The 26,860-nt window shown below is 41.6% G+C and overlaps 2 protein-coding genes across 2 annotated transcripts; one reads left to right on the top strand and one right to left on the bottom strand.

Moving 5' to 3' along the window:
* Positions 1–22,247, top strand: LOC132265236 (uncharacterized). The gene is made up of 5 exons (XM_059765813.1): positions 1–738; positions 16,458–16,556; positions 16,648–16,709; positions 18,052–18,130; positions 21,593–22,247. Exons 1-5 carry the CDS (start codon positions 1–3, stop codon positions 22,181–22,183), a joined length of 1,569 nt encoding a protein of 522 aa, XP_059621796.1. The 3' UTR covers positions 22,184–22,247.
* Positions 22,248–22,580: 333 nt separating this feature from the next.
* Positions 22,581–26,415, bottom strand: LOC132264959 (symplekin). The gene is made up of 3 exons (XM_059765316.1): positions 26,192–26,415; positions 25,548–26,131; positions 22,581–25,479 (listed from the first exon to the last, which is right to left on the bottom strand). Exons 1-3 carry the CDS (start codon positions 26,282–26,284, stop codon positions 22,737–22,739), a joined length of 3,420 nt encoding a protein of 1,139 aa, XP_059621299.1. The 5' UTR covers positions 26,285–26,415; the 3' UTR covers positions 22,581–22,736.
* Positions 26,416–26,860: the final 445 nt, after the last annotated feature.

Genomic DNA, 26,860 nt, shown 5'->3' with positions numbered 1-26,860 from the left:
ATGCCGCCGCCGGTGCTGCGATGCCTGCTGCTGAGCGCCGCGGTGCTCATGTTGGCCAGGAGTGTGAGTGCGACATTTCCGGGTGTTGTGGAACCAATGAGGACAAATCGGCAGAACCGTGTGAGTCGCGAGTTCATTCCCGTGGAGACCATCACGAGTGATCCCACGGCGGCGCCACCAGCCAGCGCCGCCGCGGCCGCGCACCTGCGGGAGCTCATTCATGTGAATCCGGACACGCTCACGGCCCAGCAGCGGCGTCTACTGGAGCAAATTGTGGACAGAGTGGCGCGATACGGTGGATTAATGGTGACTAACAAAATTCCAGTGGAAGCCAACGGTGATGAGGATGCAGCGCGAGCTCATCCGACCCGCAGCGGTACTCGGAACAAGAGCAAGCCGACCACCAAGAGGCCATCGTCCGTGGCAACAAAGAAGCCAACGTCTTCCGCATCGCAATCCGCGGCGACGGCCGCCACGAAGGCGCAGAAGCAGAAGCTCAGGCCCGCGGACGACCTCACCACGCTCACGCCGCCCGTGTCGCCGGCCACGCACGCTGAGGCCAAGACCACCAGCGCCACGAGCCGCCACACCGTGAAGCCGTCCGAGCTGTCGCTCTACGACTACAACGTAACGGCTTCGGCGCTGATCGAGAGCCTCTCCAAGCCCAATTCCGTCGCGTACCAGCAACGGATCCGACTGCCTTCCGCATCCACCAATGCCACGAAGACCAAACCCCAGGTGAGTCCGCGCCGAGGGGCGAATAACTGACGAGCGCGCGCGCCCACGAGATTGCCCGCGATTAGCGCCGCTCATTTCCCCAATCACTCGTATCAAATTATCCCCGCCGTCTTCGGCAAATTGCTGCCCAGGAGTTGAATCTTGATTGAGAAAATCAACATTGAGCCGATCATCAGCTGAGGCTAATCAATTTCAAACGCTTGCATTGCAGCGATCTTTATGGCTCTTTCCCAAAGGCCACTTTTCTCCCGCCGCCGAAGACGCCGAGGATCATTCTTAACGCTCAAGAACACTTCCTTTGAGCTTCATTTCCCCATACTTCTGCCTCGGAGAGCTTTCCATGGCAAAATGCAATTTACAGGGAATTTTATTGCAAATTTTTCATGCGGGTTTGAAGAGATTCAACAGAGAATTCGCCGAATTGATGCATTTCCAAGGGGGAGATGCATTTTTATTGATTTTTCCAACCGCTTAATGTAACATAATCACAAATTTAGGTCGAATTTGTGCTAAAAAAGACGCTTTTTTTTTACTTTTATCAGCCTGAAAACTTACAGAAAAACAGTTTTTAAGAAATATATTCAGTTTCAATCGTTCTTTTGGTTGAACTTTGGAACATAACCTAAAAAATCCTTGAAAGAAACTCTTTTGGAATCTTTTAAAGGCAAGACTAATCGACAATGAGCTGAAAATTGTCTATTTTAGAGTAGAAAATCAATCAAATAGTTCTTAAAATAGACAATTTTGTATCCTGAAACAATATTTTTGAGGTTATGTTCAATCTTAGCACAATTAACACTGTTTAACATTCTTTATTACAATAAAAGTTTCATAAATGAGTGTTTCTCAATGTTATTTAGTTAGGAAATGTTCCTTAAAGTAAGATTCATAACCTAGAAAAGCAAGGATTCTGACCAAAATATCTCTCCCTTGAGCATTTCAATGCTTTTACTCTACTTTGACTTCTTCTTTGCTCCATTTTGGCTCACAGAAGTTAAGAAGTGCTTCAAGAAATGACGTTTCACTTCCAAAAACGATAATTTAATTATTGATAGCACATAATTATGTGAAGAATTAGGCGAAATCACACAAACTTCCCGTGCTTTTGGCGCAATAAAAACCCTAGAAAATGAGACTTGATCAGCATATTTGTTGATTAAATCACAAGAAAAAACAACACTATCATAAATTCCGTGCTTTGAGTACATCTTATGGGCCAGAAGAAAAAGTAAGACAGCTGTAAAACTGTGCAACTCTTGCATACTTCGTAGGAAGTTGGAATTAAATGTTGAATGGTGTGTAATTTTACAGCACAAAATTGCTGTCAAATAATGCATTTATAAGAGGAGTTTATTGCCCCCTCGTAAAGAACATCTTCTTTTTATGTTGTGAATCTGTTGTTTTTTCAATTGAAGGTAAAATAAACTGCGCGATGGCAGTAAAAAGAAGTTAAGGTGAAATCAGATAAAATGTGCGCCAAAGTGCGCCTCATTTGTAATAGAAAAAAAAATCTCCCAAGGAATTGCATTTCCTTTGGACATCTGGCCAAAGAGCACGAAAATGCAGATATTGCGGATGATTTGCCAGGTGAAGGCGATCAATTCTGCGCTTGAATTCAACCCAATTGCGCGGCGTCGTGATTTTATCGGCGCCCTGAGAAAAAAACTGATATAAATATGTCACGTGTGGCACAGAGAGAACACATTCTGCGATGGCGTTTGAGGCGCGGGGTGTGTGATAAGAGGCATTTCTTGGCATTTTCTTGGCATTGCTTTCATTGTCAGTTGCGCCCAACAAAGATCTCTTTCTCCGCGCGCAATGGCGAAATGCGATCGCGAGCGAGCGCGCGCGCTTCAAAAAACGTGATGCTGAAAACCTTTTCCTACTGGCGTATATTTCCACATGAACAAAGGAAGAGGAATTTGTTTTCATTGTCAGGCGCAAAATAAGTCCATTTCTGACATAATTTATTGAGTCATTGAGCTCGGAAATCCTGGGAATTTCACTCTATTTTCCACATGAAAGCTCCTCGCCACATATTATGTCACGATGCGTGCAGAGATTCACGCAGAATGATTCTTATGTGCACTTCTTCTTCTTGTACATCCAGAGAACTTCCCCTAAGCATATCAGTGAGGAATTGCTAATTACTTTAATTCCTATTGGCAGTTTAGCATGTGAGAATTTATTGCACAGCTGCCAACACTAATTTAATTAAAAAAAAAAGAGAAGAAAACCTCACGAGATGCGCGCTTCTGCGGAGCGACATTGAACGAATCTGCATAGAAAGAATTCTTCCATTACGAATTCAGTGTAAAAATCGCTACATTGTGACTCCATAACATTCCATCTCATTCATCATGGCAGCGAGATTTAATTCATTCTGTGCGCTGATGTTGATGAAGGAGAAAAAAAAATGACAAAGAATAATTTCCCATTGGCAAAAGAGAGAGAAAGAGAGGAAGGAAGAGGAGGCAAGGAGAGGAATATAAAGGAGATCGTGTAATGCCAACAATTGACAAATTTATATTCTTTCAACATAAACTCCATCATGCAAGTTGATGAAGTTGATGCTGATGCAAAACCCTTCACTGACCTACGAATGGGGAATTTCAATAAGAGTGATACTTTTCCGTCCAGACATTGAGGAATTTATATCATCGTGCGCAATCTGGCATCGCGAAAAGAACGTGGATAAGCAAAACACCAAGTTTAGCTTTTATAACTTGGATTTTCCGGCATTGACAGATAAGATTTTGAAGATTTTATTAATCAAATGAATTGTTCTTTTACTAAATATCATTAAAACAAGCTTTAGATTATTAGGAGCAAAGAAATAGCACTGAAGTCAAAGTGTTTTTAAAATTGAAACTTTAAACTATCATAACTTCGGTTCTATTGCATCGATTAAAAAATTTGACATATTTTTAGAGACATCCTGACTTGGACTGTAACATACTAAAATCTCATCTTGATGCATAATAGATTTGCCGAGATACAGGCGTTTAAAGTTTAAGTGTGAACTTTAATCTGTCATAACTCTGGTTCTACAACGTCAAATCTAATAAGTGGGGTATCGCTGAAAAGGTCTCGATGTCAGCTATAACATACTGAAATTCGGAGTAAATCCATACAACAGGGGTTGAATAAATGAGCAAAATGTCTTTTAAAGGTGTTCAAAATGGCGATTCGTTAGATTTAGACTAAAAATGTTTCGATGCGCGGAAAATGGTAACATTTTGAGGAAAAAGACCGCACGAAAAGTGGCTAAAGTGATTGCTATAGTAACCTTCATGTTCACTAACCATGACCATCGGAGACGTTTGCATGAAGAATATACTCAACTGGCGCACAATGTGAACTTCCCAAGAAGCTGAGTGTGTGAGGCAAAAAAAAGAGTGACGAAGAAGTGGAATGGAGAAATGAGATTGTGTCAGAAAATAGAACTTTGGGGAGATCATTTGATACCAATAACAATTCATCAGCGATGCTCATCGACACATTAATGCTGTGGAGATCAAACGGAATCAATTCGGCACAGCAATTGCTGCACGATTCGCACGACAGTCACGAAAATGGGCCTCTTATGTCCTTCTTCTTTTTTTTTCGGCACACAATCACACCTTTCGTCCAATTTTCCGCGGCCAGCGTGAAAGTCTGTTGAGAAATTCCTCACAATTTGCCCAGAAGTCAAATAGATGAACGTGGAGAAGAAGTGATGCGACAATGTTCCACGGAATTGCATGATGATGAAAATGAGTCAATAAGATGCTCTTCTGTGGTCGTGGTTAGGAAATCATCAAGACAGAGAGAAGAGATATTATGCATTTGCGTATGCGTTTAATGCGCCATCGAAGAATGGAAAAAGAAATACGCCTACTGACCTCATTTTCCCGCCAGTGGAACAGCAGAATTCACACCATAATGCTCGCAGAATCTCTGGCTCTAGAACATCATGGAGGCAAATTGCGCGCACAGAGAAATTTCCCGACGCTCTTTTCGCCTCTTTTCCATGTGCACAACTTCTGCACACGTGAGCAGCATCGAGTGGCGTTAAGTAATCACCGCAGATGTATGTTAATCGGGTGTATTAAGATGGGCTTTTTGAGTGAGAAACGCCAGGGAAACACGTAGGTTTAGTAACTGACACGGCAACCTTTTAGGGACCGCGAGAAGACATCAGCACGAATCATAATTCAGCCTTAATCGCATCACCATTATGACAGCGCGCTACCTTGTGATGATGACGTTGGATGAGAGTGAGAGAAAAGAAGCCCGAATCTTTGTGGGGATTCTTCTAAGTAAAACACGAAGACTTGAAGCTTCTTCAAGATCAAGAACTCGTCAGAATCCCCATGGAAAAGTGTGACCCAAATGTGACGAAATCCCACAACAAGTCATGCGAAGCACATTTCGCTGGCGCGAATGGCCAAGGAAAAGGGGCAGAAGATGGTGAAAGACACCGCCAAAGACATGGCGTTGCAGCTAGGAAGCGATTTGTGTGTTGGACTCCGTTAGAATTGTATCATGACTGCATTAAATACCATTGAATATCTCTTCCATCCGTGGTCTTCTTGTAGCAAACACTTGTAAGAAATTCATTCTCCCTTTTCATCCCATTCTCTCTGCTCTCTTGATGTATTAATTTTTAATGAAGAAGAATTAATTCCATCTCTGAATTATTCCAATGGCTATACAAATCCTCTCTGGCGTGAAATTACACCCAAGAGTGGATCGACCTCGTGGCGCTCGAACAGCGCATTTTCAACCGTTGTGCGCGGCGCCAAAAATTACCACGGCAAAAGTCCTTCCGTATCGCCATCACGATCCTCCTCATCAGCCATGCGCGCCACGGTCAGCGACGGATTGACTCTGACCTCCGGAGATCGCGTGTGAGCAATCGTTTAAGGTCACTGTCACGTTTCACAAATTGGCTGCACCACGAGTGCATTTTGCCTCCAACAAATTGACGAGCAGGGAAAAAGGGTACAAAACAAGGGGAAGACAGTGAATCTGGGGTGGTGTACATCACGCAAAAGTAGAAGTGATTGAGTATTTGCAATATTCAGCTCACGCTTTGAATATTTATTCACTCAAAGTCTGCATTTTGACACAAGTTTTTTAGGTTATGTGACTTATTTTAGTCATTTTTAACATTTTAAAATAGAAATTCTTGCACTGCAAGTGAAATTTGTCCACTTTTTAGTAAAATTATGCATTTTCAATCAATCGAAACCGAGATTCTTAGAATTGAGTGGTAAAAACAGCGCTAAAATCAAACATAACCTCAATTTTTTACTTGACAGCTGAAATTTTGAGCTGAAAAGATTCTAATCGACATCCTTTTAAAACTCTCTGAAGAAAATCATAAAATATTGTCCGAAAACTTAGTCATAAAATTTTTTAGTTAGATTTCAGTTAGTTTTGAGTCAGATTTCAGTCATAAGTTAATTTTAGCAGTCTTTATATGCACATCTCTCTGCGTTTTGCAATATCTCAGCCTAGAATTGAGATATCACAATAATCTCAACGTCATTTGAAAGATCATAAAATTTAGATTATTTTTTATCTTAAGGTAAATTTCTCGAAAATTGACAGAAATAGCGAATTTTTAGCATCAAAAGGAAAATTGACCCAAAATTCCATACACGTCTTGAGATAATTTTCGTTATTGATCTGATCTGAGATTATTGGCGAATGTTGGGAATTTTTCAAACCAATCATGGATGAGTGAGGAAGTGGTGTACAGATTTGACTCACATTATCTCCCCTTGGTGGCAAGGAAATGCGCATTCTGTGCACTTATCGTCAGCAAACATAGTCATTCTCATCAGGCGCGGCAGAATGCGCTCGTCATTTGCATGGAAAAGTAAGGTGAAGATGTGGCAATTAGAGACGGTGTGAACACCGTGATTTCTGCCATCTTGAGCGGGAGACGAAAAAACTGTCTCTGCGAGCCAATAAAAGAATGTGAGCAACATAAATCAAGTGAGCAGTCAAGCTGCAAAGCCAAAGCATCTGCCAATTTCCTTCAATTTCCACCGGAGTGTTTAATACGGGAAACATTCTCAATAATTGCAAATAAATATCGTTAAAAAGTGTTATTTAACTCCCTGAATCATTCACTTAAGACATGAAAAAAATGCACGGTGAGTGTGAAAATAGTAATTAAAATAATTACTCAAACAATGCGTGTTCTCTTTCACTCAATTTGCGCGCCACTTTGTGAAGTTCTTGTATGATATTAAGAGAGAGAGAAGGAGAAAAATTCATATCAGATGTTGCAATGTTGCATATTGGAATTGCATATTTGCAAAACCACCACAAAAGTGAAGCATTGGGGAAAATTCACCGTTGAAGATATGGTCAGTGTTTTTCCAACACCTTCTTCTCTCACTTCTTCGAAGAAAGTCACTTTCTGCCCCACAGAGAAAATGCACACAATGCAAAACACGAATTGATTTCTTTTTCACTGGCGGGAATTCTAGAACAGCGCGCGATAATTAAATTAAGATTGCCCAGACGGGGGAAAAAGTGAAAATTGCCCAGAACGATGCCTAAAGATCACTGCCAGAGATCATCGGAAATTGCGCTGAGAGGAAATGTCGGTGGTAAAAACAATCATTTCTTGCACGTTCTTTCGTCCCAGGTGAAAAATGCCCGCCAATTAAGCCATGAACTCTGCGCTTTTGCAACGTGCGGCAATTGAATTTGAATCTATTGCGCGCGCGCGCGCTTTTTATCTCATTCGCCAACCACAAAAGAGCAATTTCTCTGGGTTGGAAAAACTGGTATTTACCACCTCATCAGATTTCCTCTTGAGATGCATTGAGTATGGCAAAATGATCCAGATTTTCAAGAATTTTTTTTTTTTACTTCACTCAACCTCGAAATGTTCTTTTTCTCGCCATTGCGCGCAATAGAGAGAGACTTTCTTTCAATTGTGCAATGAAATCAAGCCCATTTATACCGGATACTGCGGTGTCGAAATTTATCGCTCGAGTAAAAGTAGATTGCAGTGTAAATATTTGAGGCATTTAAGGAGGATTTGTGTGGTATCTTGTGGTGTTATAAATCTTTGTTTCGTTTTGAGAAACTCCATGACTTCGTCTGGGCGCAATTAAACGCTCATTAGGCAGCAAATTTCACTTCTTCAAATTGTTATTTTTACACATGTCACAAGTATTAATCGCGCGCCCATTAAACCTACTTTATTGGCGCTTCTGAACGCACTTGGATGGCAATAAAAGTCACTCTTTCCCAACACTTGAGGTGTCAAAAGGCGCTTTGCCGCTGTATTGAAGCTTGTGTCGTTTTTAGATGATGTTAAGTTACATATTTTGGCGCCAACAACTGAACTGAAGAGAGCTTACATATTACATCAAGGGAAAGATAATGAGGATGACGTGGTGTACAGCTTAGAGAGAGCTTTAAGATGATTAAAAAATTGTTTATTATATTGCGAACCTTTCTGAAAAGGTTCTTTTACTATTGCTTTTTATAGGTTATGTAAGTGTTTAAAGAGAAATTCAGCTGATTTAAAGCAGTTGTAGAAATTCTAAATTAAGACTGTTTTCACACTGATTCTTAAATTATTACAAATCTTCCAAGTTTCTATCCTTTACTTCCTAAAAATCCACTTGAAACTGCTTTTTCGAGTGTCTTTTCCAACCATAACCTCAAAATATCACAGAGAAATCTTTAAAAACTCCGCTTGAAAGCTTTCCAGATCACAAAATCCTCTGTTATGATTTCCTAATGAACTCAAAATTGCTGATTCAGAGCTAAAGTCGCTCAGAAAGCTTTAAAAATAAACATTTTCCAAGTACAAGTGACTATATTTGAGGTTATGTTCTACTTCAACACAATTTTCAGTGTTTCTTGGTATCAAAGAATCAGAATAACCGAGAATATTAATGTTAATTGCATGCAAATGCCTGATTTTGCCAATGACACTGAAAATTATTCACTAAATCTGTCAATTATTAGTCACATAACCTATAAAAAGATTATTTTTATTGTTTCTCCGTAAAAATCGAGTGAAAACCAAAGAATTGGGATATTTTGTCAATTAAAGAAGCTCTCAGAAAATGGAGATTGTAATCTTTTGAGCACTTCCACTGCCTAATAACTTCCCTTGAGCTGTACACCACATCTGACCATATTATCTCCCCTTGTTTCAAGCGATTTTGTCAAGAGACTTTATCCTCGAGGATCGATTGGCAGACAAGCAAATCGCGGCTTTTCCTCTTTCGTGAGCGATAGCCGTAATAACGAAGCGTAAAAGATCAATAAAATTGTCGATTATCAACCTCCTCAGTGGCAATTACATTAAACGCAGAGCGTATGGGAAAATAAAAGGAGTGAATTGGGAAAAAAGACAGCCAGCAACATGTTATGGAATAGCACAAAAAGACTTAAACGCCTCGGCGGAGCAACAGAAGCCGCACAGCAAAGATTGTGTTCTTTATACCACTCTATGTAAATCGTCCTCATTCACTTGATTATTTAAGCGTTACATGTAATTATGTATGTCATGAGTTCTCTCTGTGAATATTCAGTAAAAACATAATTAAGATGACTGCGATTGTCTCTTTTAGGAATTTATTCTACTTTGCCGCAGAAAAGCGGCTCAGAACTTAAGCTCTGAGCACAGAAAGAGGTTTAATGGCGCAATTGAGCCCACAGAGCCACACACTGTGCCAAACCATCTGTATCACGGATAGCCAGAGATTTTGTACTCACAAAGAGAGTGAGAGAAAAAAGTACAAATTGATTTGCATTTCTCGAAAAACTTTCATCAATCACTCTTGCATTTTTGCCTTCCAGTGAATCTCGCGCAATGTCGATGGGAAAATTGTGTCGATTATAGTGGCAAAATACGAGTAGCGGCGTCACAAAACCCAGTGTCTTTTGTTAAATCACAGCCAATGTGGAGCGGAGTTTTGACTCTCTTTGGCTGGGCAGAAGACAGAATGAAAAACACACACAAACACCGCAAGAAGATCACATAAGAACCCCAGAAGAATGGTGGAGATAAAAAAAAAATTAATACTTAATTCTTCGAGAATGCAGTTACGAGACACAATTTCTCTATTTTTCCCCTCAAATTTCTCATTACATCTTTGGTGTATTGCTTAAGATGGAAATGGAGATCTTTGTTGTGTGCTTCTTTTGAGTGTCTTTTGTGTGACTTCCAAATACGCGAGCGTCTTAAGAAGAAATTTGGCATTCAATTCTCTCAGTTTCCTTTGGAAAGCTCTTGCGCATCTCAAGTGCCTAAAGTATGTTAGACTTTTTCAAAGATGCCCACCTTAATTTCTGTAATTATAGCCATTATTGGAGGCTTCATTTGACGATGATTTTGCTAGAAAAATTTCGGATAAACCTTCATTTCACCACTGCAAGAAGCGCTTTTTCTTGTGCCTTCGCATCACTGAAATCAATGCATAAAAGCATGTGAAATGAAATTGAAGTTAATCAATGAAGAAATTCAAAAGAAAGCGAATCGCACATACAATTTCCCAGGCCTTTAAAGACCCAATTCATTTAATTGATGAATTCATCTCCCAAAAAATTTCATTGGACGATTTTATGCCGATTAAGGGGAATTTTTCGTGGTAGTTTTCTCTATTTTAATGTATCAATTGTAAGATGCTCAAGTGGGTCAAAGCGAAGGCATAAGAAGAAGGCAACCGGATTAGTCGCTCAAAAGTAACAAGAGAGTTAACATAGAATTGAAGAGTGTCACAAGGCAGAATTAATTGATAATCGCTTCTCAACATTTCATAATAGACAATAAAGTAAGAGAAGCTTGATTGCTTTCTCTCCTCTCTGATAATAAATCATAGACAGAAAACAGATCATTTACTGGGTGGTAAAAGTTTCAATTCATTTATCCATCATGTCAAAGTCTTTTTCTTATGCAAAATTTACACATCAAATTTCCACATGAGCCGCGATGCGCTTCACACTCTGCACAGGCAATTAAATAATTCAATAAATCTGTCAAGTTTAACACATTTAGTCGATGCTTTTTTTCTCTCTCTCTCTCTTCAAAATACATTTTGCTGGGATAATTTTATGACAGCCCTTTGTAACTGTTGCTCTCGCCTTAAATCATTTCTACCACAGTGAACTTGAGGCATTTTGCGAGTCAAGTAGATTTTCTGACCTCGTTCTTCGCGACGCGACTTTAATTAGGGAGAAAAAAAATGCCCCCCTCGTGAAAAGTGTGAATTGCCCACGAACAGAAATTGAACATCTTATCACATTCACTATCTTTCCATTGTTTTGCTCTTCATTTTGTCTTCAGCAAAATTGCCCGTGCAACACAATGTTGGATGTTTTAGAAGGTAGAAAAGTATCCGCTCAAGACTCTCGCCTCAATTTCCGTGCAAATTTATTGGCGAACCAGTGCAAAATTGTGTCATAATCCACCAACTCTGCCTCATCACGTGCTCTGCTCTCCATGCAATTCTCCCGAGTGAAGATCATGAGAGCTGAGCTAAGAAATGAACTCAAGGGGGAAACAATGATGCTCAAAATCCGCGCACGACTTGAGAAAAGACGCTGTCATTTGTGTTAGAAACATTAACAAGGAGAAGAAAGAAACGCTACAAAACGTCAGTTAAAAGATTTAATTAGCAAAAAAATTGCGATAAATTGCATACAAATAACATTGTTATTGTTTAAATAACAATTTTAGGTTAGAAAAATAGTTAAAATCGATAATGTAGAGATTAATTAGTCAATTTGAGACATTTGGTTGCGAACTAGGCCCCAAAAGAGCGAGAAGCGTCAAGAAATGTCACTCAATCGATTATAACTTTAAGCTCTATTGCTTCAATTCTTTGCTAAAATCAGTCAATTGTAAGATTGTATGAACTTTCGGTGTTCAGAAGAGTTTAAAGGCAGAATAAAGGAATCAATTTTGAAGTTATCGACACTTATCGATACAAATATCGTGCAATATCCTTTCATTTACCACAATTTTAGGGGAAAATATGACTGAAATTGACTCATTAGTCTTTTTAATCTGTCGATTTAACCTATTTTTCCTTCAAATTGTGTTAAAAAGGGAATTTGTACGCAATTCGTTTCGATAAATGTCGGATGATGCAAGCTAGGTCCCAAAAGAGCGAGAAGCGTCAAGAAATGTCACTCAATCGATTGTAATTTTAAGCTCTATTGCTTTAATCCTTTGCTGTAATCTATCAATTGCGTGATTGAATAAACTTTTGGTGTTCAAAAGAATTTAAAAACAGAATAAAAGAATTCATTTTAATGTTATTGATACAAATTAAATGCAATTTCCTTTCTTTTACCACAATTATATGGGAAAAACAGAGCTGAAATGGACTAATTAAGTCCTTAGACTGTCATTATTATCGATTTTCCCCCTAAAATCGTATTTAAAAACGAAATTGCACACAATTTTCCTCAAAATAAGGATCTTAAGTAAAAAATTGAGGTTATGTTTGTCTTAAAGAAGCAACATAACCTAGAAAATCTAGTTGGAACTTGTGAATTCTAATCAAATTAGTAGAATTCATTGGTTTTTGTAAAGTATTTGAATGAATTCTTCAATTGAACTCTTCCTACACCGCTTCCAAGTGAATATCTCCCCCTTGGGTGGAGTGAATCGACTGAAAATAGAACTGTGGAGCGGTAAAATTGAATTTGCAAGAGATGGCAAAGAGATTTTTCATATTTGTAGACCAGAACGAAGATAATTTTTGAGAAATTGTACCACATGGTGTCAGTTGTTGCTTTCGCATCGCAACAGAGTGCAATCAACAGGTGTTTTTCTTGCTGATCAACCAAATAAAATTCACAGGGGGGAAAATTGGCAAAAAAGAGCTCTTTTCGCGTGTGTTTGTTTGTTTGCTAACGATGGCCAATCTCTCAGATTGTTAGCATTGGAGCTGACAGGAGAAATGAGAGTAAAACAAGAGAGTCTGGAAGGTAAAAGCGTGGATGATAACAATAACATAATCGTTGCAATTTCATTGTTTGCTAATAAATGTCTTTTTGCGGTCAATGAGTATCAAAGTAAGACATAACATGCGGCGGAGTTTGCATAATTAATTTCGCCTTCCTTGAGACGGCGAAAGAGTCGCGCGCGCGCACAAATGCAAATCTGCAGCCAAATCCGCCCCAAATGGTCGAAACAATTTCTCAATTAAAGCAAAAAGCAATAGTGAAATGCACCACGTGTGATTTTAATCACTGAAAGTAGGCAGAAAGACGAAGGTTTTGTTGCTGTGTGGAGAGAAAGGAGAGATGAATATTCTGCAGAGGCACAAAGGCGTGCTTTTACCTCTCTTTTCCTCCCTCGAAAAGCCCCCCTCTTTTGAATGGTTTTTGCTGAAAATAGAATTAATTTATTCTATCTTTGGTAATGTTTGAAATTCTCTTAATGGGCGAAACACGATTCCGTGATAGGATAGATTAGTCTCTCAATTAACTTCACTTTTTCCCCCGCGCTTACGCATCCGACCAGAGCCTTATTGTTCCAGCGTCTTCTGTGCATTCCATCGCCGACGTGTGCACTTGACTCTTGTCTTTAATTACACGAGCGTGTAGAAAAGCGCCCCAGTCAATGGCGCGACACAAAGCTTCATGAATGGTTCTCACAATTTTGCTCAAAAGTACGGCACTTTTTTGACATTCCATCAATTGTTGGATGAATTGTAATTTAGAGAATTTCTCTCTCTCTCTTATACTGTTAAAACCGTTTTTCTCCATCTTCAGCGAGTTAATGATTTTTCCACTACAAATTGCACTAATGCCGATCATTTCTGACCCTTGAGCGCTCAAGATTCACTCCTACAATGGGACATTTTTTATTATGCGCACCGAGATTTCTTTGACATCCAAGATTTACCAAAAAAAAAAACCTAAGATTGTCGAGTGTCAGAAAATCACCGTCTTTGGATCAATTCACCCGAAAACCCGTTAGGCTTTTCATGCCTTGAACTTTACCCATAAAATCTTTTTCCACTTAATTTTATCTCCATTCCAAAGTGTCCATTATCAAACTGTGAATAAGATTTAGTGTGGTTTCTTTAACAAATACAACAACTTCTTTATCTCCATGTTTCACAAGAAAACATCTCTCAAGTGGAATTTTAAAGACATTTCTCTCGTGTCTTTTCTTGTGCGAATTTCAATGTCAAATCTTCATGATAGACAAGTTTAATTTGATCAAAAAACCACTCAATTAAAAGTGTTCAACTTACTTTGTAGCCAAAGTCAGCATGTTCGTCAATAATGTGCATCATTATGTGATGATGGAATAACGATATATTTGCACATAAAGCCAGAAACATGTTTGTCACCCTTGGGCGAAGAACTCTGCTACTTTTGCCTCCCTTTGACTCAATTGCCAAGGAATGTTGCTTTCCAAGTCATTCTTTTCTATTAAAGCAAAGCCACTGTTTCAATAAATACTTCAGCAAAACACATTTCCATCGAGATAGAAATGTTTATGATGATTTCAACAGTAATTCTTCACCTATATTTGAATTTATTTACCTTCAAAGCTACTCATTTATAGTTTATTTATTGCTTTGTGTTCAGAATAAATCAATTATATGTATTTGAAGATGATAAAATTGTTTAGGAATAATTTTCCTTTGAACTTATCGACATTTACCGACAATTATCGATACGATTGCGGACAATTTTCTATTTTTAACACAATTTTAGGGGAAAAATGGCTGAAATCGACAGTTTGAAGACTAATTAGTCCATTTTAGAGCTATTTTTCCCATAAAATTCTGTTAAGAAGACAAAATTGAACGTAAATCGTATCGATAAGTGTCGGTAAGTGTCGATTAATTGATCCTAACTTTCCTGCAATCTTTGGCACATGAAGAGCCTGAAAAGTAGACAAATTCTACTGAATAATCCTACAAGGAAAACTCGTATTTGCTCTGCTGAGCGTGGCGTGAGTTTAAAGCTTGGTTTAAAGGGGAAACAAGAGTATGTCAGAATGCATTAGAAATCAATTTGTCCAGAACAACAAAACTCCATTCGCAACACACACTCAACACGCCGTGAGTCGGTTTATTTAGTGAAAATCACTTAATTATCGCGATTAAGTAATTAATTACACGCTGAGACAATTAGTGTTGGACGACATGTAATTTATCAGCACTTTATCACATGCATTATATTGAGCAGAAACTCCTGAAAGAGATCACAAATGAGCGGCATTTTTCCCAACTTCACCTCCTTTCGCTGGACTTCCTATTTACTTTGATTCTCAATAGAAAAAGAAGAAAATTGGACTGCGAACGTGCCGGAGCAATTATGGATCATCTCTTTCACTCACCTGGGACGTAATAAATTGTTCTGAGATCGCACTAATGAAACCATTAAGTGGGCATATTACGAATGTCAGTGAGTTCTCAGGCGCGGGAAATTAATTGAAATCCAACTTCGGAGTTGAATCTCTAATGATGCCCAAGTATTTGACTGTGTATTTGCCGATGGGCTGTATTGGAAGGAAATATTAAGAATGAGAACGTCATATTGTGTCATGAAAATTGTACGATGGAAGCAGACAATTTACAATCTCTCCATTAATCATTCGACACAGAAAAACATTAGAGAGTGTTTATTATGTTTGTACGCTGTGAAGTTGTGGATTCTTTTGCCTCCATCATCATCCTCATCGGCCAAAGTGCTTCCGACATTCTATACGTGATCTTTCTTCACCTCCTTCTCTCTCTCTCTCTATCTTTCTTCGCCGATCGCGATGCTACCATTGTCGAGATAGAAAGTTACCGAGCGTCTTTTTTATCATTTGCCTGAGCGTCGCTAACGAAATTTGGCATGTCAATCTGGGGATTGTTAGCAAAAATGAGCCATGAGAGCAACAATAATCACACGTCTCTTTTTGCCCACCCGAAAACCATGAAGAAATTCATCAAATTCTAACGATCAAGGGGAAAATATAGTCGAAACTGGCGCAGAATTCAGTAAAAGTGTCTAAAATTGCTTCTTATTTGCAAACAAATCAGCGAAATATTCCGAATTTCTAACGATAACTTTACTTTAAATGAAAATTCTAGTTTTTTTGAGGTTATGTCACTAATTTAAAGCAGATTATTTGAATAAAATAGACGACTTTTCTGAATTGTGAGCAGAGATAAGCATTATTACTTATCAAAAACAGCGATTCTGAACACTTTAAACCTAAGAAACATTTAAAATGATGGAAAAATTTATCATAACCTCAAAAAAACCATTAAGGAATATTTAAAATGTCAATTTAATGTGATTTATTATGAATTTTTCACTTGAAAATATCCATTTTGAAGTATCTTTCAGTGATTGTGAACACTTTAAACCTAAGAAACACTAAAAATTATGGAAAAGTTAATCATAACCTCAAAAAGAGCATTTGGGAATGTCAAAACTCTTAATTTTATGTATTTTCTTAGGTATTTTTCACATTAAAGTATCCTTTTGACGCTTTAAAGTGATTTAAAAAAGAAAACATTAAGTTTGTCGCAGTTTAAATCGATTTTTAAGTATTATCTTAGTGTAATTTTTGAGGTTATGTACGACAAATACTCAACAGAGTTGTTTAAAGTCGTTTCTGACAGAAACTACTTTAAGATGGCAATCAAACAATGGTTTTAAGCCACTTTATCTCCCCCTTTGGCAGTGATTAGATGAAGAATTCCTCTCTTTGTCCATTGCAGCAAAAACCGCCGGCCACAGGAACTGCCAAACCGACCAAGTACCACTATTATCCACATAATCAGCATATTTATCTTCTGCCCGAGTGCGCCATTCAGCAGGTAAAATATCGCACCGCGGCCATGTGTGCCGAAGTGATTAATCCAATTACACCTGTGATTTATTGGCTCACCTCAACTATTTCACCCACAGGTCTGCAATGCGGTGTACGTGCGACTTAATTACACTCAACCCCTCTGCGCGTGTCCATCCAGGTAAGGCGAATCGGTCAGGATTGGCCGATTGACGCACGGCGCAATCGGAGAAATTTTTCCAATGCATCAAGATGCTAATTGCGTTGTGTTGAGATTTATGCAGATATAGAAAAAGCTGCGTCAGTTTTTTTTTTATGGAGACTTTTCACTGGGGCAAAAGTGTGTACATGTAAAATTTTCATAGCCATTATATGATCTTCGCAATTAAGCAACATGCACATTTTGCACATTGCAATTACTTTGCAATTACTCCCATAAATTTAGGGATAAACATCTTAAGACGCTCAAGCGGAACTGCGATGCGCAGAGATTTTAACCTCTCGAGTTGAAATGAAAGTGATTTTATTTCAGCAAAATATTGTTGAATGAATGCGATCGATGTTAGAAGACAAGCTAACAGCGATTGTGGTGTAAATGATCGCCATAAAAATTGAAAGTTATGCTGTCTTAACATTCAATCTTGCATCTTTTGCAGTCCCTGTAAAAACATTCACTGGATTACTTATTTTTAATTACGATGGCAATGAGTAAAAGTGTAGTTTTTTCTGGTGAAAAAACTGCCAAAAGTTTGGTCATATGAAGACAAGAAGTTGCTAATGCAAATTCAGATTCCAAGAAACGTTGCTTTCTTTGCGAATATCTGGTTAAAAACGATATTTTATCTTGTTATCTCTTCAAAATTTATTTATAAAATAAGTGTGAACGATTTTAAAGAGTAAAAAGCGAATTTATCAGCTGAAAAGCTTGTAAAGACCTTAATGAATAGGCAGCATTTCTTTATTACTTGATCTTTAATCGGATATTTACGGTTTTACACAAGGTTTTACAATAAAATCGAGTGTGAAAGTAGAAAAACCTCCTGATTTTTGTGCATAAGAGAATCTTTAATAAATCCTGATGAAAATCTGAACTTGAAAGTAGAGAAAAACCGTAAAGTTTCTTTCGATTTATTAATATTCTTCTTAAACTTACCCTCAAATTCCTCTTTCGACGAGAAATTTGACACCTAAAATATGTTTTATTCCTTCATTTTCCACTCTTTTTCTCTAAATTTCGCACAGAATTCTCGACTTGGTAATTTTGAGCAGTTTTTCTAGGATCTAAATCTATTCAAGCTCTTGTATGAAGATGTTCTGCATGAATTGTGAGGAAAATCACACTTAAAATCTTCATTTCATTCCCATTCTATTGCTTTAACAACATTACCAAAACATTTATTGTCGACTTAAGACATGGTTTCGATGGGCTTTTATGGGCTTTTCAAATAGCAAATGTTTTGCTGTGTTGAGAATTGCAGATGCAAATGTGCAATTTATCCCACATTTTCTCTCATTTCCGACAGATATCGGGATCCATGCTCGGCCAGCCTCAACGAAGACGACTTGCACACGACCAAATTGATTGGTGACAGAAGTAAAAAGGTAATAAATTCAATGTTAATGCCGATGAGGTGACAAAAAGGCAAACCATAAAATCTCAAGCCAATATAACACATTTTAATGCACGACTTTTCACACATTTTGCCATCGGAAGATTTTCTCTCTTTCGCTTCCTTTCTAGAAATTTCACAGAATGATTAGAAAATGTAAATTTCACAAATTGTACGCCATTGTCTTGAGCGTCACAATTGCATTTAGAGATCTTCCTATACTTTCCCTCCCCCTTGAAAATCGACATCGGGCGCAAGTTGATGGGAATTGATGTGAATTTTCATGATGCGGAAATTGAAAGAAAAATCTATGTGGATTATCAACAAAGTGCGACTCTTTCACAGAGAAGTGAAGAAAGTTATGCGCTTTTCCATCTTGTGATCCACACACAAATGTGAAGAAGAAGAAGTTGATTGAGATGTTGAAGAATTGAGAGAAATTAATAGCAAAAATTTAATTGCACGCTGAGAAATGCTCTCTGTCGGATTGAAAGTGATTCTTTGCCATTTTTCACAACTCTTCAATGCCTTCAATATCGCGTGTCTTTCGCGCTTCTCTCCAAGGGGGAGATAATATGCCTTAAATCATGTTCAGCACTTCCAGAACACCAAACACTGCTTAAAACATGAGTTTTCTTTCTTTTTTCACATTTTTCCGGAGCTGTATAGAGTTTTTCTACCGTCTAAAGTATCATAACCTCAAATTTAGGAGTTTTTGACCCTGAAAACTTAGAGAAAAACAGTATTTTAGTAATATTTAAAGATTCCAGTGGATATTTCTTGGGATATTTTGATGTAATCTAATTTCCAATCGATCTTTTGGATGCATTTTGGCCACATAACCTCAAAATTATCTTGAGAAACTTGTTTGGAATCTTTTAAAGGCAAGACAAATCGATAATGAGGTGAAATTTGCTATTTAAGTGTAAAAAATCAATCAAATAATTCTTAAAATAAACAATTTTGTACCCAAAAACAGTATTTTTGAGGTTATGATCAATCTTAGCATAATTAACACAGTTTCAAATTGAAATCTTGTGATCTTCCTCAGATAAAAGCAAATTATACCAGCTTAGGCGCAGAATTTATTGATTTTTGTGGTTATTTAGTGGCAAAGTTTGTCTTAAATTCATAACATAACCTAGAAATATGTGAAAAATCATTTTTTTCTTCAATTATTGTGTTAATTCCTTTTGAAAGTGACTTTTTCACGAACTAAATTGAAAATATTGAAACACTTCCACTTGCAAATACTTCAATTGAATTGTACACCACTTCTGACCATAATATCTTCCCCTTGCTTCTCTCACAGATCCGAAAAATTCATTAGAAATTCACCGGAGAGTCTGAAGCAGTTCCGCAAAATTACTTTTAATTACCCCTAATAGCTTTTGGCGTCGTAATTGGGCGAATTGGTAGAAAAAAAAACTGTGACACACTCTTTGTGAGGCATGAAAAAGGCATGAATTGATGGAGTTCTCAAACACGTAATATTTGACCCCGTATCGAATTCCTGAGTGAAAATCGGGAGGGAAAAACATCAACCGCGTGTGCAATTTGGCGTCGCTTTTTCCGTTATGCGCGCAGAGAATTGTTGATGTTTTTCTGTGTGAGAAAATATACTTTTCAATCACTGGCCAAAGAGCGATAAAGTGAGTTGAAGAGTAAAATTGAAGGTTTTACCCGATGAAGATGAAGATGAAGAGGAGAGAAGAGAGAATTATGTGCATTAGCATATGAGCATAAACATCTCTTTTTCCTTACATATTGCAAACGCCTCTCGAGCATCATGATATGCTTATGGAGTGAGCTTTTTATCCCAGCGCACACACAAAACACAGCTCTTTTGTGGTTTTAGAGGAGATCTCGCTTCACTCACTGATTCACCATCATGACCCACAATCTTGCCCACAATCTGGGGGGATTGGAGAGGCCAATAAAGAGATTCATAGCGCATTAACATAATTCTCGGGCTGCACAATTCCAAAATAATTACTAATAATCAATCAATGGAGCCCCACATCGCGCGCGCTCAAAGTCCAGTTGGTGTACGCGAAAGCCCCCAAAAGTCTGGCACAAATCATGAGGAGCGAGTGAAGAAGCCCAGAAAACTTTCATTTGGGCGCCAGAAAAACCAACCAAGACTCTCTTCCAATATCTCACACAAATCGTCCGCGTGGCGCGAAGAAGCTTCAGAGACGAATAATCCGCGGAATTACAGAATACTTAGCGAATGAGATGAATATTTATGAACCTATTTTGCCGGTGATGAAGATCACACCAAGAATTGACGATCAGTTCATCGTCTCTTGACTGATCCGGCCAAGGGGAAGATATTAGGGTCAGAAGTGATGTACAGAAGAGTGAAAGAATGAATAATTCGTTCTTAAATGACTCAATTAAGCTTTTGCACCGAAAAACTGTGCTATTTTGGCAGATTTGGAGCGAGAAACACAAGAATTAACCCTTATTTTCAACATAACCTCTAAAATATTTAAAATCAAATTCTGTACATTTCAAAAACTCTTCGTTTTTATGCGGGTTTTTGGCAAGAATATCACATAAAAACTTAAAATTCAGATGGTTTTGAAGAAAATCACCAATTTTCTCAGTGAAATAACTGGAAAATTAATTTTCTAACCTCACATTTTGTTGAGAAATCTTCTAAGATTCTTTAAGAATGCTTTCAGAACAGTTTTTAAGTGCATTTTTATGCGGAATTTTGCAAAAATATCTCATGAGAACTTCAATTTCAGTTGGTTTTTGGCAAAATCACCAATTTTCTCAGTGAAATAACTGGAAAAATTCATTTTCTAACCTCACATTCTGCTGATAAATCTTCTAAGATTCTTTAAAAATGCTTTTAGCACAGTTTTCTAATGCATTTTCAACTTGATTGGTGTAAAATGAACTGAATGCAATGAAAGTGCACCAAGAATCTAACAAGTGTTAAAAGTGGTGTACAGTTTTTGGCCACATCTTCGCCTCCTTGTGTCTGGGCGTCATTCGCAAACGGCCGCAAAGCCAGTAAATTAATCAACTTGTTAATATTCAATAGATGCACGAGAGATAGCGTTTTGATACATAATCCGCAATGCTGGGAGATTGTATTCCAGAAAAACACTCCAGACGCTGCTCTCAATGGCAAATCGCCCAAAACCAAACCGCAAAATAGGAATGTTTCACATCATAAGACCTTTTTGTTCTACAAATTAGAAAATTTTTACAGTTCACTTCATACATTTCATACGCAAATCGCGCGCGCGCGCGGGAAACGGGAAGTTAAGAAAAGTTAGAGGAGAAAATCATCGGATTTGCATGCAATCGCACGGATCAAAGACCAATTGACGACACCTTTGCTTGGCCGTGTAATGAGTTTTTAATGGGCCGCAGAGAGAGAGAGAATTCCCAAGAGACTTTCCTCACACAAAGCTTGTCTCCTCCTCACTTTCAGGCCATCACCTTGGCCAAGACGTGCGAGTCAACCGCGGAGATGCGTGAGTGTCGCGCCCCGAAAGACTGGTCGCTGCTGGCGCTGCAGAACGTGAGAACGGGCAAGTCGCACTACCTCGTCATCTGCCGCTGCCCGGACGGCTTCCGCCTCGAGGGCCCCATGGCGCACGATCAGCCCACGTACGCCAGCGTGCCGGGCATCCGCGTGTTCGGCATGATGTGCGTGAAGCCGGGCTACTTCGTCAAGCACCCCAGCCAGCAGCCGCCCAAGCGCCGCCCCACGCGCCCGCCGGCGCACAAGTTCACCGACAGTTACCAGCAGGCCAACTACCAGTACCTCGGCCGCCCCGGCAGCCCGCTGCCGCTCACGTCCACCGTGTCCAGCGGGCCGCAGTTCCAGCACATCGTCAGCACGTACAGCCGGCGGACGCGCAACGGCACGTCGGCGGAGGAGGAAGAGGCGGCGGCGGCGGCGGCGGAGCAGGAGCCGGAGCCCGAGGAGAGGAGCGAGCGCAGCTTCAAGAGCGCCACACCCGAATTTCCCATCCATCGGATAAACGAACTAATGCAGCAGCTGCAGTGGGATCAATAGACTAAAGCATTTCAGCGACAATCCTGTAGAAATTACCTATTTATTGAGTTTTACGGCAATATATCGAAATGTCTAGCATACGATTTTTAATAAATTATTAAAGAAATTGAACATCTTCGTGATAATTTCTCCATATTGCTTGATTACAGCACGATAAATGCCAGTGTTTTGCGAGTCAATTCAACTCCTCCGAGTCAATTATGGTCGAATTACAGTTGCTGCCAATGAAATAAACCACCTGGATTATCATTATAAAAGCTTTGAGGCTCATTTTAATCTATTTCCAGTCATAAAATGTCCTTTGGCAATTGCAAATCTCGCTTTTAAAGCCCAATTTTTGCAATTTAACATGATTTTAATTGGTTTTCAATATCTCAGAGTGTTTTATTTCATCCGCAGTCACTGTAAATCCTGATCAGCTGTCCTAAATCTTCCTGAAAGCGCTTTGAGTAAAATTCTGGACAAAGATAGACACAGAAGTTTAACAATTTTCCTGGATTTTAATTAATAATTCAGTAGGAAAGAAAAGTCACACGACATTCTTGGGCATTGTCTAATCCTCTCCCGGCGGAAGTGGCTGGTCAGTTTCCATCGGCCGCGGCTCATCTCTGCGCTCAGCTTCGTCGGCTTTCGTCTTGTCGCTCTCCTTCTCCACATTGCCCGCGAGCACGTCCAGGATCTGCTGCGACACGGCGCCAATCTCCGTGATGGACTTCACGTGATCCAGCAGAGGCGCCCGGAAGTCCGGACACTGCGTCAGCGCGTCCTGCAGCTGATTGGGCGGCAGCTGGAGCAGCACGGGAAGACTCTGCGGCACGAGGCGCTGGCAGCACTTGAGGAATCCGTCCCAGACCACCTTCTGGCGCCACACTTGCTTGAGAATCAGGCGCTGCAGGATGTTCGTGACGAAGCCGGCGAGGCGCGGATAGAGCGTGAGCGATTGGATGACTGTGCGCATGAGGAGCGTGGGCAGAGGCGCCATCTCCACCAGTTGCTGCAGGACAATGGCCAGAGTCTCTTGCGTGTACGTCTCCTTCTCCGCCAGACAGAGACTCGTGGCTTTCACGATGAACTTCAGCTCCACTTTGGCCGGATCGATGGTGTGCAGCGCCACCAGCAGCTCGGTGGGACTCACGGGAAGTGGCGCGTGCACGAAGTCCGCCATGAGGCCGAGGAGTCGATTGAACACCTCCTTCACCACCACGGGATTCAGCTTGATGAAGCGCGGCAGGGACGTGAGGATCTCACTCTTGGTCAGGCCACTCATCACGGGAATCAGCAGTCGCACGTCAGACACTCTGGTGTGATACAGCTCACGCACGCGCGCCACGAGCTCAGGCGTCGGCGGACTCTTCTCCGTGAGGATGTAGATAATGCGCGTGATCAGCGTCTCCGCGCCCTTCGGGCAGTTCTCCACCAGATTCAGCAGCTCAAAGCTGTCCGGCCCGATGTGTCGGATCGGCACCTCGATGGAGCGCAGGATGATCCTCTTCATGTCACTGCTCGTGGCCGTGTACACGGCGCAGAGATTGTGGATGAGCTGCTCGTGATACGGCATGAGTGCCAGGAAGAGATTCAGACAGATCCTGGCCAGATCGTCACTCCACACGAGCATCGGCTCCGGCCGGCCGTACTGCAGATGGAAGATGTCATCCGGCGGCGTCTCCTTCTCCAGATGCGACAGCCACAGCTGCGCAAACTCCTCAATCTGCGTCACCATCATCTTGTGCACGGCGTAGATCGTGATCACCGCCTCGATGGCCTTGCTGCGGATCTCCGCGGTCTCGTGCAGCACGAAGCGCAGCAGGACTTTCAGGAACTTGTCCGTCTTCGTCGGACGCTCCACGGCGAGATCCTTGGCCAGCGCAATGGCGGCTTCTGTGTAGTATTCCATCTCGCACAGCGTGATCAGGATGTCAATGCACTCGTCCGTGATGAGAGGCGTCTCCAGATACAGCGCCCTGATCACCTCCACCTTCCATCCCTTGTCGCGGATCTCCGCGTGATACGCCACGTGCTGGATGAGATCGCAGAGGAGTTTGTTGTACGCGTAGTCCGGCTTGTGCTCGGATTTGATGTACGAGTGACGCGTGAAGCCCTGCAGCAGGCTGTACTCCTCGTAGATCCAGGAGAACGCCAGATCCAGCTGCTCGCGGATGTCCTCGAAGATGAACTGCAGAATGGCTTCCCGGACACTTGGCGTGAAAGTCGACGCCAAGACCGTGAGAATCTTCCGCCGATGATTCGCCGCGCCGCCCGTCAGCGCCGCTCGTTCAGCCATCAAGATCCTCTTCACGGCCTCCAGCAGGAATTGCTCCTTCACCGGCTTCGACAGCGGCTTCGTCACCTCCTGCAGCTTCAGCGTGCGCACGCGCTGCTTCATCTTCGGCAGCAGATTCTGCTCTCCCTTCGTGCGCTCCAGATGCTCGCGCAGCTTCTTCGTCGCCTCGTCCTTCCTCTGCTGACTCTCATCCTCGCGCGCCACCTCTGGCGCCTCCGCCGGCGCCGCTTGCTCCACCACCAGTGGCTCCTTCGCCCGCAATCCCTGCACAATGCTCCGCTCCTCCTCCAGCGACACCTTCGGCCGCATCGGCGGCTCCTTCGTGATCGCACTCGCGCCCGGACCCACGCGCTTCTCCGTCATCTGCTCGGCCAGGCCGGCGGCAATCTTCTGCATCTGCTGCCCATGAGTCATGCTCATGATGGGCGCATAGTTGTCCAGGAAGTGCTGCGGACACTCCGCCGGCAGCGCCACCAGCGTCGCCACCACGAGCTGCACAACAGTTTCCGCCGACTTGATCGCCTCCAGGACGCTCGCCTCGTTGATCTTCGCACACTTGGCCTTCTGCTGCGCGATCTCCTCCACGTCCACCTCCATCTGGCGCTCCTCGTGGCGCGCGCGCTTCGCCGCGCTGGCCATGCTGGACTCCAGCGCCCGCTTGGCGCGCCGCTGCTGCTCGTGCTTGTCCACCTTCGGCAGCGCGCGCGCAATCTCCTGATTGCTGCACCCCAAATCGCCCAGGATCTGCACGATCGTCGACTGCATCTCGTACGACGAGGGCAGCTTCAGGATGTTCATCAGCTGCATCTTCAGGTGCTTCCGCACGGAACTGATCTGAGAGTCCGTCAGCGTCGGCGGCAGATTGGAATTGAGCTTCCCAATCGCTTCCACCACGGGATTCATCAGCGACGGACGCAGCTTAGCGATGGTGCACAGAGATCCTGTGCAGCCGATCAGATTCACCGAGGAAATGTGTGAAGCCGCCTGGAACTTCAGCAGCAGTTCGAAGATGTTTCTGCAAAAGAGACACGAAAAAAAACGTCTTTGAGTAACAGAAAAAGCAGCTAAGATTGATTCACTCACATCGCCTCGTCTTCCAGCTTCCGCCGCCGGGCGATCTTCAGCGTCATCGGCACGTCTTCCAGCGAGAAGTCGTTGTCACGCTTCACGCTGTCCTCGTCCGGATACGTTTGCAGAATCACGACGCCTTCCAGGAACTTGATGGCGTTCGTGCGAATTCCGTCGTTCTCGCTGTCAATCATGTCCACAATCTGCGCCTTCACGTTGCCCAGCACATTCCACGCCTGCTCCATGCTGTCCGTGGTCTCGGCGTCCGCGCAGATCCACTGCAGGGCGCTCCTGTACACCGCCGCGAACACCTGCGTCACGCGCTTCTGCACCTGAGGCGAGTGATCGCGCAGCAGCAGCGCGAGAATCGGCGCGATCTTGGGCAGGAACTGCGGATGCTTCTTCGCCGCCGCCTCGATGAAGCCCAGCACGGCCCTCTTCACGTCCGCCAGCGGATCCTGGGCGAATGTCAGCACATTGTCGATGAACTCCTCCAGGAATTCAGCCTCGGCGTTCACTGTCAATTCCTGCACTTTGCTCAGCAGCTCCACTTTGTCCGCCTTGTCCGCCAGCGACGCCTCATTCAGCCACTCCACCACCTGCAAAGATTCCGTGAATTCAAGTCCCTGGGAGGAGAATTTGAGGAGTCTTTTACTCACTTTTGACCGGGCATTTGCCGTCTCTTCGTTGGTGAAAAGCGCCGCAGTTTCCTCTGAAGCCAAGAAGCTCGTTCTCGGCAGTAAATTGCTCATTGTGCGATCGTTCAGCACAGCCACAATCAATTAGAGAGTCTCCTTCTGTGAAAATACACTGAATTTGTGGCCAGAAATGCCCCAAATACTGCCGAAATATGCTAAAGAGCGTCCGATCGCCGCAATGTTTACCTTCAGAATGACACACAATGACAGCCAATCGCATGCTTTTAACTTGACGAAGATGTTTCACTTGTGTTTCGTGTTTCTCATTTGAGAGGATGTTCGAAAAACCGTTAAAAGTTCCTCAAAACTGTTATAAACAAATCTGTATAATGCTACTGTTGGTGGACAATAAAATCATTCATTCATTCATTTGCAAGGGGAAATTTTCCAAATACACTTTTGAGCTGAATTTCTCAATTTCTCAAATTCAATTAATTCAGCTGCGTTTTTATTATGAAGCCGATTCTGTTAAACCGAAAAGAAATGTTTCACTGAAGCAACAGCAAAACATGGAAAAAGGCGCGAACGCAGTTTTTTTTTTGCCTCCGAACGTTATCACGAGAATATTATCGCTCAATTAAGCGACAATTCTCAGAATTTAACGACTGCTTCGCTATGTATTTCCTCAAC

Source organism: Phlebotomus argentipes, unplaced genomic scaffold (assembly GCF_947086385.1).
Source record: "Phlebotomus argentipes unplaced genomic scaffold, Phlebotomus argentipes genome assembly contig_2, whole genome shotgun sequence".
In the NCBI taxonomy this organism is placed as follows: domain Eukaryota; kingdom Metazoa; phylum Arthropoda; class Insecta; order Diptera; family Psychodidae; genus Phlebotomus; species Phlebotomus argentipes.
Note: the sequence above shows the minus strand (reverse complement) of the source record. Positions and strands in the feature narration are given on the sequence as shown.

Excerpts from the sequence above, each read along its gene's own strand:
- LOC132264959 (XM_059765316.1), bottom strand. The coding sequence starts at position 26,284 with ATGAGCAATTTACTGCCGAGAACGAGCTTCTTGGCTTCAGAGGAAACT. Across the intron at positions 26,132-26,191 it reads CGGCAAATGCCCGGTCAAAA|GTGGTGGAGTGGCTGAATGA; the intron begins GTGAGTAAAAGA and ends GAATCTTTGCAG. Across the intron at positions 25,480-25,547 it reads AAGCTGGAAGACGAGGCGAT|AAACATCTTCGAACTGCTGC; the intron begins GTGAGTGAATCA and ends TCTCTTTTGCAG.
- LOC132265236 (XM_059765813.1), top strand. The coding sequence starts at position 1 with ATGCCGCCGCCGGTGCTGCGATGCCTGCTGCTGAGCGCCGCGGTGCTC. Across the intron at positions 16,557-16,647 it reads CCGAGTGCGCCATTCAGCAG|GTCTGCAATGCGGTGTACGT; the intron begins GTAAAATATCGC and ends TTTCACCCACAG. Across the intron at positions 18,131-21,592 it reads TTGGTGACAGAAGTAAAAAG|GCCATCACCTTGGCCAAGAC; the intron begins GTAATAAATTCA and ends CCTCACTTTCAG.